Genomic DNA, 14,697 nt, shown 5'->3' with positions numbered 1-14,697 from the left:
CAATTAATTTTATAATGTAGCATTTACAACCCCTCACCCCTTTCCCTCTTGTCAGCTCCTGAGCTCTTTCAGACAATTGAGGGGTCCCATCCTGGCTACTCCTTCTCTGTCGACTGGTGGTCACTGGGAATCACGGCCTACGAGCTGCTAAGAGGACAGGTAACACACAGAATTATCACCACGCCCTGATCCTGACGTCAGCATCAAGCAGTGACTTATATGTTGATCTATAGCAAGTCCTCGGATCCATTCAGCACTCAGTTTTACAAAACAAAGCCGAGAAGCTTTAACTGAATTTTTGCACTTGCATTCATGTGAATGAGGCCAGCAGGAGGGGCTGTGCATATGGTATTCAATAGGCCACACTCCCCTCAACAGCCAAAGGATACTCTGGCCACTCAAGTCAGAACCCAGGTTTTAGCCGACTGGACAGAGTGTCCACCTCCCATGCTGGAGATCGTGAGTTCACGTCCCGAGGAGAGTGAGTGAGAGGAATCACAGCAGAAATACAGACAGGACAGCGTTCAAGCTGTCACTCACCTTACTGGGCTGATATTTAAATCTTTTGTCAAGGTGTGCAATAAATCGTTGCAGCAGAATTCAAAATTCAATTTCAGTGATATTAAGGTCCATATAATTGAAATATCTTTTGTTTTATTATTTACGTGTTTACTTGCTGGCCCCATCTGGAGGCGTTTAATTCTGATGTCACAGAGATAAAGCACCTGAATGTGAATCAGGCAGAGGACGAAATATTTTTAGCTGAGAGTGATCGGTTCATTGTGGACTCGGCTCAGAGTGGAGCTGCTCATATTTCAGGTTACTATAATTACCAAAGGTTTGTACAGACCAGAAACTGAAATACCTGCAATTGATCTGAAAATGTCACATGGTGTTTCTGTCCTCTTCTTTGACATTTCAATGCTTTCTCTCTTACTTTTTCATACAAGTGAAATTATTCTGTCGCTTTATCGGATTTCCAGGGGAGCACATGTTAGATTGTGTGTGTGTGTGTGTGTGTGTGTGTGTGTGTGTGTGTGTGTGTGTGTGTGTGTGTGTGTGTGTGTGTGTGTGTGTGTGTGTGTGTGTGTGTGTATATATATATATATATTATATATATATACGAGGTCTGTTAGAAAAGTATCCGACCTTTTTATTTTTTCAAAAACATATGGATTTGAATCACGTGTGATTGGATCAGCCAAGCTTGAACCTTCGTGCGCATGCGTGAGTTTTTTCACGCCTGTCGGTTGCGTCATTCGTCTGTGAGCAGGCTTTGTGTGAGCAGTGGTCCACCCCTCTCGTCGGATTTTTATTGCAAATAAATGTCTGAACGATTTGGAGCTTTGTTGCATCAATTTTTTCCAGAAACTGTGAGAGACCTCCAGGTGGTAACCATTCGGAAAATTCAAATGGCTTTGAGGGATGATTTTATGGGGATTACACAGATTAACGAGTGCTCCAGCCGGTTTAAAGACCGCCCACAGCTGCTGAGAGCGCGCCGCGCTCCGAGCGCCGATCGACACGCTGAAACAACCAGATCATTTCCAACGTGAAGGCTTTGTTGATCTGTTGTTGATCTGTTGGCTTTCAGACGGCTGTCGGTGGGTTTTCTGTCATTTGACTAACCGAGAAATTGTGGATGAGCCTGGACATGCCAGAACATGTCCTGTGAGGCTTCATCACGGCGTTGCTTTGCACCATGCGGCACCGCCGCGACACGCGGAATTCCTCCACTCCTCTTTCCATGACAAAAACTCCTGTAACAGTGGAATGTGCCATTCATTTCCAAACTGGACGCTGTGTTTTATCCGGGATGTTGTCTGACTAGCACAGGAATTGCGGAAGACGTGGACATCAGCACTTTTTCGGCACATTGAGACAGACGTGCGGAGGAATTCCGCGCGTCGCGGTGGAGCCGCATGGCACAAAGCAACGCCGTGATGAAGCCTTACAGGACATGTTCTGGCATGTCCAGGCTCATCCACAATTTCTCGATTAGTCAAATCGTCCCTCAAAGCCATTTGAATTTTCCAAATGGTGTCCACCTGGAGGTCTCCCACAGTTTCTGGAAAAAATGGATGCAGCAAAGCTCCAAATCGTTCAGACATTTATTTGCAGTAAAAATCCGACGAGAGGGGTGGACCACTGCTCACACAAAGCCTGCTCACAGGCAAATGATGCAACCGACAGGCGTAAAAAAACTCATGCATGCACACAAAGGTTCAAGCTTGGCTGATGCAATCACACGTGATTCAAATCCATATGGTTTTTGAAAAAAATAAAAAGGTCGGATACTTTTCTAACAGTCCTCGTATATGTGTGTGTGTATGTGTGTGTGTGTATAAATTCATAAGATGTGTGATTCTACACTTATCGCAATTCAGTATTACAGTATACTGTGATATTTGTTTGCTTTTTGTGACACTAGATGTGAAAAAGTTGAATAATACACATCTGGAGACTATATTAAAATTCAGTAAGGTATATCTTATATATTATATTCCAATTCTAAGGTGGAACTATGATAGTATGTCATAATTATTATATATACACACAAAGATGGGGGGGGTTATGGTTTGGCGCTGTCTGTGAAAGGAAAGTTGGACATGTCCTGTTCAGAGTGTGAGTGTCAGAGAGACAGGCTGAGAGTGAGACAGAGCAGGGGTTCCTGCATGGACATTTTTGTTTGTTTTTGACTCAGTGAACAATAATGTGCCTCCAGCTTTTTTGGGGGGGGTTGTGTCATATCTGCATCTGGGCTCCTGCCGTAACTGTTTTATGGTCAACTGTGCCAAAATGCCAATTCTCTTTTAAATCTGCGCCTTATGGTTTTAAAAAGTACTTTTTGTCTTTTGTGCTCAGTGATCCTTCCCAGAATGAGCAGTTTTACTTTCACAACCACACAAATTTGTGTTTTGTTTTTTCCCTTAAAGTATTTTTTGGAGATTTTTGTATAATTCTGAACATGTGGACTTCTCTCCACCCGACCCTTTCAGTTTTTATCCCTCCTTCACCAAACAGCTTCCCACACACTTTTCTCTGACTGCAACATTTCAACACGCCCAGTCTCAAGGCACTGAACACGTTCTGCTTGAATATGCAGAACTATTTGGCAGTTGGTAAATGACAAAGTGTTCACTGATATCCAGCTCCGGGCATCTTTCAACCCATCATCAAAGTTATCATCATCTTCAGACTCCTTCTTAAGTTGAAACCACCTCCATACATCAGTCTCAGTCATTTATTTAGTCCTCATACTTTCAGTGTTTTCTTCAACAGAGGAAAGCTCACATTCTGAGGAAAGAAGGCAAAAGACAAAAGTACAGACTTGCAAAGTAAGTGCACTATTGTATGACCAATTAGTGCCATTTGACCATGAATATATCACTCATTTGACTTACGACATGTGCTCTGATTCTGATAGCTGTATAGTCATCTCCTACTAGGCCGGGAAACCAGACCCAGTTGTGTTTGTGTCCATCCATATGTCCAGGGGCACAGTTGTGGTCAGATATTTCCATAGGTGTCAACCTGACTCCAGAAAGGGCAAAGATGGTGCAGGTTTCTTTGTAACCACCAACTCCACCAGGTGCACAGTGAAGCCAGTTTTACATCACCTTGGATTGAGAGGGTACCACCTGAGAAAGAACCCCCCATTCCAAACTCAACACCTTCGAGCTAGACTGAAATTTGTAGTTGCCCACATGAACAAGGTCTTATGATCAGATGAGAAAGATTTAGCTCTCTTGTTACAATGACAAGTAGTGGAGCAGATAACTTTAACAATTGTTCATTTCTGGAAGCACATACTCCTTAAGCATTACTCTTTTGAAAAACTGAGTATATACTTGCATTTCGGCGGCCACATAGGAGTCAATTCAAGAATTACACAAGGGTCAAAATTTAAAAATGTTCCAATCCTATTGAAAGATATACCACATTATTTGTCTGAACAAAACTATTCCAAAAAGTATAGGTTGGACTATCTATGATTGAATGTTATAGAGTTATGGGGTAAAAACTTTAGCAATGGCGAATAACGAAGGAGGACTACCTCCTAATTCTTCAATGTCACCTCAAATCAACAGTTCGTCAGTTGAAACTTGGCCACAATGGGATGTTTCACCAGGACAATGAGCCCCAGTAACACATCAAAACTGGTTGTGGGTTCCATAAAGCAAGCTAATATTAAGTTTATGGAATGGCCTTCTCAAAGTCCCGACCTCAACCCTATTGAGAATTTGTGGACTGCACTTAAAAGTCGGGTCCCTGCCCAGAAACCAAACACTTTAAATGAATTCTACAAATTCTGCCAAGAACAGTGATCAAATATCCAGCTAGAATTATGCCAGAAGCTTGCTGATGGCTACCAAAAGTGTCTGGTTGAGGTGCAGCTTGGGACATTTAAGCAAATATAACTTTTTGTTTTTAGATTCATTAATGAGGTGAGAGGTCCTGCAAAGAGGAATGGACAAAACTGCCCAAAAATAGGTGTGCCAAGCTTATGGCATCATATTCAAGAAGACTTGAGGCTGTAATTGCTGCCAAAGGTGCATCAACAAAGTATTGAGCAAAGGGTGTGAATACTTACGTATATGTGATTTATGATTTTTTTTATAAAGTTGCAAAAATTTCAAAAAACTTTTTTCATGTTATCATTATGGGGTACTGCGAGGAGAATTTTGAGGGGAAAAATTTATTTACTTATTGGAATAAGGCTGAAACATAACAAAATGTGGAAAAAGTAAAGTGCTGTGAATACTTTTCAGGTGCACTGTAATAGTCAAACACAACCTCTTTTGCGTAGGTGAAAATAAAGGAATGTTTTGGTGCCCACCTGTGTTGTATGTTGCTGTTTGTCTCATTTTTCTTATTTCTCTGTAATGTGGTTTCTGAACAAACATAAAATGGTACTGAAATTGTTTGGCAAAAACAGAATGTTAATTTATGCCTCAGCTTTTCAATATAGATGAGCTGGAAAAGTGAAGACAACAATCTGCTCCTTTATCCAATCCAATCTGGCCATCATGTTGTAGTTCTGTTCCATGCGCAAAGTGAAAAATGTGTCTCGGTCAAAAAGCATAGCAAACAGCTCTCAGCAGGATCTATTTTCAAGAAGGCCTTGTCACACTGAAGGCAAAAAGTAAAAGCTGTGTTTAGAGAATATTCTCTCATTCCCATCAGGGCAGAAAATGTGTTCAGAGAAATTGAATTTGAGGAGCACAGAAACAAGGTGCAGGGGGAGATGAGAGGGGGGTCAGCTGAGGGCAAACTTTGAGACAGATACTTTATCAAATGGAACTGCTCCAAGCTGGTGCATGACTATGAACACAATTGATCTGTAACTCTTTGTCCTCTTTTTCAGAGGCCATATGTGATGAGATCTGGTACCTCTGCTAGTGAGATCCTTCAAACCTTCCAAAAAGTCCATCCCAGCTATCCGACAGCCTGGTCTTTGGAGATGAAGTCTCTCCTCAGAAAGGTGATAAAGTAGCACAAATTCTAATGCATAGTTTACTGTCGGAGCAGAGATCACGTTTTCATGTGACACGAGCCTTCAGTACCACTGAATGGTTGCTGTGAATTGGTAGAGTTGTGTTACAAAAAGGAAAATGAATGCATTTATAAGTTATACAGTTCTGGTCATAGGCCTCTAAACACTGGAATGTGCCAAAATGTTGCTGTTCCTCATATACAAAACCTTACCATGAATCACCCGAAGTCTGGTCAAAATCTCAAGAACTGCACAATAGCAGTCAGCAGTGAAATTACTTGTCCTGTGTGCGATATTTTAATATGTACTCTTGTAGAATAACGTCAAGCCTGCTAGCATGCACTGGTGTCCCGCATTGCTGCATCCACCGCACCACAGAACCATCCTGGGTCCTGGATAGCGATCATCCAGGGTCACAGTCCATCCATTCCCACACTTTGAAAGTAACGTCTGTCTACTGCAGCATTGCAATATACAGGTGTTCCTTTGGTCTTCTCCAACAACTGGGGTCCTCGACATTGAGGCAGCTACATACTTAATCATGCCCCGGGATACACGCCGCATGGGCAAAATGTTAAAGCTACTGTCTGTTCTTTCTTTTTGATCCACCCATTTAGTGTCATGTAGACTAATACATTTGTACCCCACCCAGGAAGATGGGAAGTCAGCTCTGCAAGTTATTACAAGTAAAAAATATTTTAATCTTCAAATACACCTTGCGCTGCTGTCGAACCCAGAGTAGCGCAATCTCAGCACCACACTTGGGGATCCTGATGTGTTACAATTGCCCAAGTGCATTGGGCACCCCCCCCCCCCCCCCCCCACACACACACACACACACACACACAACTAAGTCAACAAGGGGCATATTTTCAATGTTGTCCAAACTTTTTCTGATTTGTTGTTGTCCAATAATGAGGAATTGGAAACAGTTACTTTGGGTCATTAAAAGGTAGTGACCACATATAAAAGCACTGCAGGTCCTCCACACTCATCCAAATTGGACGCCATTACAATTAAATGTCTGCACCACAGGCTCTTATCTTTGCTTTCAACTTTATTATGCTGAAACATTCAGCTAAATTAACATATATTTTTAATCAACGTCCAAACAAATATTGACCCGGCTGCGCGTCTCACTGTTGAGTGTTGGGCGGTCATGGACTGGCTGCCTCGGTGGCACTGTTGTTTCTTCTTAGCAGTGATCCACTGAAGTCAAGTTCGGGCACTCCTTCATGCTCCCACACTCCTCTTACCTCATTGGCATTCCAGTCGTCTAAGGAAGTGGCAGAGAGAACAAGAAAGAGGGAAAGAAAGTGAAAATGAATGCTCAATATACTCTTTCTTCATCTTTTACTCCCCATCACAGCGTTTTTCCTGCCCTCCTCCCCTAACTTCTCTTCATTTGTCACCCTTTTGCAATACATTTTGTATTTTAATGTATTTCAGTTATTTTTTATGTATTTTATTGTCTTATTGTACAGCACTTTGGACCCTGTGGGTGATTTTAAAGCGCTTTATAAATAAAGCTGGATTGGATTGGATTGGACAATTTTGCGTTTCTCCTCATAACAAGTCTTTCTTCATCTTTCTCTGCCCTCCATATCTTCGGCCTACTCTCACTTTTTTCTCTCCTCATTCTCAGGTCAAACGCGTCCCGGTGTCTCTGCGGGGACTCTTCGCTGGTGCCCCGCCTCCCTGTGGACAGTCACTCTGACTCTAATCCTTTTGTCTACCTTCAGCTGCTGTGCGTCGACGTCCAGAAGCGTATTTCTTGTCTAACAGAGCTGCAGGATCTGGACTATATGTCAGATGTCAACTGGGACGCTGTGCTCAGCAAACAGTTTCCTCCAGGCTTCATCCCCAATGTGAGTATCACAGATTATCCCAGCATCATCCCAGTATTCTGGGATGATGCACATCATTTCAACACAGATTATTCCACACTTCTACGACAGTTTGGTTACACGCTGTTCATTCCGACTGTGCAAAAGTGGAAACAAAGTGACTTATGTCGGCATTCTTCTTCGGCAACCAGGTGATACAAATGTGTACTTTATTAAATTATAGTATGAACATTAGTACAATACAAGGATTGTATAGTTATTCACATAGAAATTAGCAACCCCCCCCCAAGTAAAGAACAAAATCCACAAAGAACATTCAAGGTACTCATCATTCCAAAACAATTCATTTTTAATTTGCAAACAAGGCCAGTACAGATACCCTGTTGCACAGTTTCTTTTTAATAGGTAAGGAATTGAGTGAAGCACTGTGCAGCTTTTTAATTACTGACCCAATCTTACACCCAGAGTAAAGCAGCATACAGTGCAATCATTGCTGTTATCCAACCAACGCTGATGTCGTATTCACGGCCAGTGCCCACATTGTTTAAATATCAAATACAGTTGGGTCCATCTGTGCATGCATGAGACGGAAGAAAAGGGAGGATGGACTGCAATTCTATGGTGCTTTTTCATTTAGCAGATGCTCAAAGTGCAATGATGCCATACATTTACTTCCCCAGCCAAGGCCTGAACCCATTTTTTACAGCTGGGTGGACTGAGACAATGCAGATTCAATGTCTTATCCAAGGACACAGACAGGGGCATTTTTCACTTGGCACAAAACAGCATACAGGGCAGTGCTGGTGTACTTGCCATTGTACAATTTCAATTTAATTGAATTTATTTAGTTTATATAGCACCAAATCACAACGAAGCTGCCTCAGTGCGCTTAACACAAGTAAGGTCTAACCTTACCAACCCCTAGAGCAAGCACACAGGCAACAGTGGTAAGGAAAAACTCCCTGTGATGATACTGAGGAAGAAACCTTAAGCAGACCAGACTCAATGAGGTGACCCATTGTTCTACCAAAAAGGTTTACAATACAGAACACAACACAACAACCAATGCAGTTGTCATTTTCACGTACAGCGTCCACATTATGTAAGGTATAACTGCATTCATTCCTATATCCATCACCATCAGGTTCTAAAAATGACCTATAGGCATTTTCCGTCATTATCTGAAAGAGGCTGCACCCAAATTTACCAAATTTTATCAACTCTGGCTTGTACCATGCTGGTCACAAGTTGCCTAGCAAGGAGCCCCAAGACAGGGCTGGTCACAGTGTCCATGCCCAATGTTCTGCACAGACGGGATTGGGGGAAAGGGGGGCTGCCTGAGCCTTATGTGACATGGAGGAGATTGGGTGGTTAAAAGAGGTGGAGGGGGTTTTAAGGAACGATATGCTCAACTGCTTCACTTCAGGGAACTGTGATTGATGAGTGCTGCTCCTGCTTACATACGTTGACAAACACATCTGTTTCCTTGGCAGAAAACATCTCACTTCTGAGTCAGTCATCTCAAGATCAATCTGCCAGATGCTGTTGCACTTGGGAATGACAGATTTATTTCATGCTACACCCAAAACAAACCCAAAACACTAATAAATTCTAAATAACTTCAAACTGTGGTTTTGCAAGCCATAAAATTGTATGCTTTGTTCTTGGTGTTTACTTATCACATATATTGATTTTCAGATTAGGTCAGCTCTTGTCTGGGAGCACAGCAAATCTCTCACCACCTCCCGAAATTAGTCATCTATCTGCCACAGTCAGGTGATACATGGTCATCCCCTTTGCCTTTTTCAGTTCCTAGGATCCTCAACATTTAGGCACCTGCACACGGGATCATGCTCAGGAAAGTGTGGCAAAAAAAAGCTGTATGTTCACTGGCTTGGCTCATAGTACGCAAGATTCACTACTGCCTAAGGTTGCTTGCCAGTGAAAAAGACAGAATAAATCCCCTCCACTGCCCACTGCCCTATGCATATCTCTGGTTCCAGTAGGTGAATTGGATGAGAGTCTATGACCTCCTAGATGGGACCCTAGTACATCGCTAATTAGTCCCGAGCCAAAAACAGTACCCATTTACAGCTGGGTGGACTGGTACAATACACATCAAGTCTTGACCAAGGACACAGACAGGCAGCCACACATGGACATACATGGAATTGAACTCATGCATTACATTATTGAAGTCATGCATTTCACCTCCACTACTACAGATTAATGATGATGATTAATGACTTCGTCATATAGCTGCTGTGAACGTGGCAAGGCCCAGAACATGACCCCAACACGGGCTTTGTATCGGCTGTTCCAGGTCTATAGAAAACATATGGCTGATGTCACACAGGCTTTGTCCAGTATAGAGTCTATGATCTAACCCCTATCCAAGGGTTTGGTTCCAGAGCCTTTGCTGGTAATTTTAATTATTGAATTAATGCATTTATTTTAGCTTGGCCTCCTGTTTGTCCATCTCCTCAATTTGAATCTTGTTGACTTTGTATGACGCATTAACTTCAATTACTGGATAAGCGTATAAGGTCCAATAGCAACAAACGTGATTATAGAGTTTACAAGTGTTTTTCATTGTTAAATTCTATTTTTTTTTTTTTTTTTTTAAGAAAGCTGTCTGACTTAAAGTTCATGAAAGTGAATTTAGTGGAAGGTAATTGTTTTGCACATGCTGATGAAAGTTGTAAAGCTAATCCTCTGACAGAATGTTAGCTTTGCACATTAGCCGTTAGCTGAAGTTTGCATGTCGGTAATGATAAGCAAATTAAATATATTTAGAATTGTTAGATTTTATGTTTAGAATATTAATTATGTGTAAAATATAATGAAATAAACTGTATGTAATTCACACACCATCAATATATCCATATTCCTAAAAAAAAAACAATAAGTTATCAGCAGCTACATCTAATGTATTTCACCTCCAGTACCACAGAACCTCCATGTTTGGCAACATGTGTTTTATTCTACGTATTGTTTGCTGTATTGTGTATTCAATATGTTATTCATTCATTCATTTTACAAACCAGTTAAGGGTCACAGGGGTCTGAATTATACAGCAGACACAATGGACGGCACCTATCAATCTTTCAACAAAGAGTCTGCCAAAAAATTAAAATTTAATCCATCCTAACACTTGTCAAATGGGATTTGGCTTTGAGAATGAAGCTGTTTTGTAAATTTCCTGGTCCAGTTTATGTTTTTTTCTTTTCGTGTTTGTGTCTGTAGAAGCGGAGGCTAAACTGTGACCCCACATTTGAGCTGGAAGAGATGATCCTGGAGTCCAAACCACTTCACAAGAAGAAGAAAAGGCTTGCAAGGAAGACCAAGGAGCAGAGTTCAGATGGGTCTCCACAGGTAATAAGACTCGCACCTAGAAACCTTCATTCTATTCCACACCAGCATAATGTGTTTTAGCATAAATCACGTGCATGCGAGTGGAAGGCATTATTTCAGAGAAATAATGAAAGGATAGAAAATGTGGCTGCACTTCATCAAGCAATTGACACAAGATTATTTTTAATTCACTAAATTATGCACATTTAATGCTTTAATTCATCTTTTTAATGTGACACTTAAACAGCCAAGTTAAGGTGTGAATTTCAATGCTGTGTGCTCAATACCCCTTAGTGCTCATCATTATTTATTAAATAAACGTGAGTGCTGGTTCCATTTGGACCGGTTACAGGTAATAACCCACTCCTCAGTCTTCTAACCGTGTCTGGAGAGCGATTAAGAATGTTGAGGACAAATTTTAGAGCTCTGCCCTCCTCTTCACAAGAATAAATGGGTTGTTGGGATGTTGCCTGACCATTTTCACATTCTGGCTGCCTGTGGCCTATATATACGAGGTCTGTGATAAAACTAACCGGCAGTTTTATTTTTTTAAAAAACTATATGGATTTGAATCACGTGCGATTACACCAGACATGCTTGAACCCTTGTGCGCATGCGTGAGTGTTTTCACGCGTCGGTGACGTCATTCGCCTGTGGGCAGGCCTTGAGTGACGAGTGCTCCACCCCGCCTGTCGGAATCTCTTTGTCTGAGAAGCCGCTGGAGACGGCGCACATTGCTTTATCAAAATTTTTTCAGGACCTGTGAGGGATAGCCGAGTGGACACTATTGGAGAAATTCAGCTAGTTTTCGGTGAAAAGTTTAACGGCTGATGAGAGATTGTGGAGTTTCTTTCGCTTTAAGGACAGCCCACAAAGCGGATCGGCGCAGTCGGAGGTGGCGTCCGTCTGGCTGTTTCAAGCTGAAAACATCCTAATTTAAAGCTCTGTTCACCCAGGTCGTCGTCAGAGAACAGAGAAGTTTCAGAAGAAGCTGGCATCAGGAGTTTACCCGGACATTCCACTGTTAAAGGAGATTTTGTAATGAAAGAACGTGCGGACGAATTTGCCGAGTCGGATCCGTGACGACATGGCAAATCTGTCTGTGCCGCGACATGAAAAACACCTCCGTGTTGAAAACCATTTGTAAAATTCAGGCGGCTTTTGATGGCTTTCAGCAAATGAGTATCTGAGAAATTGTTTAACAGCTTGGGCATGTTCCAACTTGACCGTTAAGGTTTCCAACAGAGGTGTTTTTCCTGTCGCGACCCCCCGCGGTCGCGTCCGGCCCGACATGCGACTCTGCCCGCACGTTCTTTCATTACAAAATCTCCTTTAACAGTGGAATGTCCGAATAAACTGCTGATCCCGAGCTCTTCTGAAAGTTCTCTGTTCTCTGACGACTTACTGGATGAACAGAACCTGAAATGTGGAAGTTTTCATCTTGAAACAGCGAGACAACGCCGCCTCAGAGCACAGATCGCCATCAGGCGCCATGGGCCGTCCTTAAAGCGACACTTACAGACCAAAATCTCTCATCAGCCATTAAAATTTTCACCGAAAACCAGCTGAATTTATCGAATGGTGTCCACTCTGTTGTGCCTTACAGTTTTTGAAAAAATTTTTCTCAAACAAAGCAGCAGTCTCTGAGCCATTCCTAAACAATGAAAAAATCGACGAGAGGGTGGGCCACTCCTCACTCAAAGACTGCCCACAGGCGAATGACATAACCGACAGGCGTGAAAAAACTCTCGCATGCCCACGAGGGTTCAAGCATGTCTGATGTAATCACACGTGATTCAAATCCATATGGTTTTTGAAAAAAATAAGGTCGGATACTTTTATCACAGCCCCCGTGTGTATATATATATATATATATATATATATATATATATATATATATATATATATATATATACGAGGTCTGTCCAAAAAGTATCGGACCTTTTTATTTTTTGCAAAAACCATATGGATTTGAATCATGTGTGATTGCATCAGCCAAGCTTGAACCTTTGTGCGCATGCGTGAGTTTTTTCACGCCTGTCGGTTGCGTCATTCGCCTGTGAGCAGGCTTTGTGTGAGCAGTGGTCCACCTCTCTCGTCGGATTTTTATTGCAAATAAATTTCTGAACGATTTGGAGCTTTGCTACATCAATTTTTTCCAGAAACTTTGAGAGACCTCCAGGTGGTAACCATTCGGAAAATTAATATGGCTTTCAGGGATGATTTTATGGGGATTAGACAGATTAAGGAGTGCTCCAGCCAGTTTAAAGACCACCCACAGCTGCTGAGAGCGCGCCACGCTCCGAGCGCCGATCGACAGGCTGACACCCCGCTGAAACAACCAGATCATTTCCAACGTGAAGGCTTTGTTGATCCGGGACGTCGTCTGACTTTCACAAAAAGGCAGAAGGCATGGACATCAGCACTTTTTCGGCACATTCTACTGTTACAGGAGTTTTTGTCAAGGAAAAAGAAGCGGAGGATTGCCCCACCGTGCCGCTCATGGCGCGGGACAAAACCACCTCCGTGTTGGTGTCACAGGACGGCTTTCAGACGGCTTCCGGTTGCTTTTCAGTCACGTGAATATCCGAGAAATTGAGCATGAGCTGGACCTGCCCCAACATGTCCTGTGAGGCTTCATCACGGCGTTGCTTTGCACCATGCAGCTCCGTCCTGACGTGCGGAATTCCTCCGCACGTCTGTCTCAATGTGCCGAAAAAGTGCTGATGTCCACGTCTTCCGCAATTCCTGTGCTAGTCAGATGACATACCGGATCAAGACAGCGTCCAGTTTAGAAATGAACGGCACATTCCACTGTTACAGGAGTTTTTGTCATGGAAAGAGGAGCGGAGGAATTCCGAGCGTCACGGCAGAGCTGCATGGCGCAAAGCAACGTCGTGATGAAGCCTCACAGGACATGTTGGGGCATGTCCAGCTCATGCTCAATTTCTCGGCTATTCACACAACTGAAAAGCAACTGGAAGCCATCTGAAAGCCACGTGAAAGCCGTCCTGCGAGACCAACACGGAGGTGGTTTTGTCCCACGCCATGAGCGACACGGTGGCGCAATCCTCCACTTCTTTTTCCATGAAAAAAACTCCTGTAACAGTAGAATGTGCCAAAAAAGTGCTGATGTCCATGTCTCCTGCCTTTTTGTGAAAGTCAGATGACGTCCCGGATCAACAAAGCCTTCATGTTGGAAATAATCTGGTTGTTTCAGAGGGGTTTGAGGCTGTCGATCGGCGCTCGGAGCGCACCGCGCTCTCAGCAGTTGTGGGCGGCCTTTAAACCGGCTGGAGCACTCCTTAATCTGTGTAATCCCCATAAAACTGTCCGTGAAAGCCATATTAATTTTCCGAATGGTGTCCACCTGGAGGTCTCTCACAGTTTCTGGAAAAAAATTGATGCAGCAAAGCTCTAAATTGTTCAGACATTTTATTCGCAATAAAAATCCGACGAGGGGGGTGGACCAGTGCTCACACAAAGTCTGCTCACAGGTGAATGACGCAACCAACAGGCGTGAAAAAACTCACGCATGCGCACGAAGGTTCAAGCTTGGCTGATGCAATCACACGTGATTCAAATCCAGGGGCGGTCCTGGAGGCGGGCCGACCGGGCAGCCGCCCAGGGCGGCATCGCAGGGGGGGCAGCATGACCGTGCGGAAAAAAAACGGTCAAAAAAACAAACGGGGTGGGGGGTTATCCTAACGGGGGGGTTCGTGGTTTCATTACGTTACGGCAGAGCGGTGCCCCCACCTTCCCGTCCCATGGCGGCTTTCCTTTCACTCATTCCTGCAGCTTTACAGTGCTATAAACAGTAGCGAAACAAAGCATGCAGCGAAACGAGATGAGTCATTGGATAAATGCTGGGCTTTGTCCCGCCCATCAAACGCTCAGTGTGTCTGGGGGTCTATGGGGCAGTGGGCTGGCCTCGGCCAGCCCAGACGCTCAGCTTCTGCATGATGATTGGACGATCTGTCTGAGGCTGAATCCCTTTTT

The 14,697-nt window shown here is 43.2% G+C and overlaps 1 protein-coding gene across 1 annotated transcript in view; it reads left to right on the top strand.

The window, feature by feature from the left end:
• LOC117517089 (serine/threonine-protein kinase 32A-like) overlaps positions 1–14,697 on the top strand; it is a 197,127-nt gene that overhangs the window by 154,103 nt on the left and 28,327 nt on the right. The window contains exons 5-8 of the mRNA XM_034178002.1: positions 56–159; positions 5,369–5,485; positions 7,240–7,365; positions 10,591–10,719. Coding sequence (XP_034033893.1) covers positions 56–159; positions 5,369–5,485; positions 7,240–7,365; positions 10,591–10,719 — 476 coding nt within the window. The remainder of the gene's footprint in view (positions 1–55; positions 160–5,368; positions 5,486–7,239; positions 7,366–10,590; positions 10,720–14,697) is intronic.

This window comes from Thalassophryne amazonica, chromosome 9 (assembly GCF_902500255.1).
Source record: "Thalassophryne amazonica chromosome 9, fThaAma1.1, whole genome shotgun sequence".
In the NCBI taxonomy this organism is placed as follows: domain Eukaryota; kingdom Metazoa; phylum Chordata; class Actinopteri; order Batrachoidiformes; family Batrachoididae; genus Thalassophryne; species Thalassophryne amazonica.
Note: the sequence above shows the minus strand (reverse complement) of the source record. Positions and strands in the feature narration are given on the sequence as shown.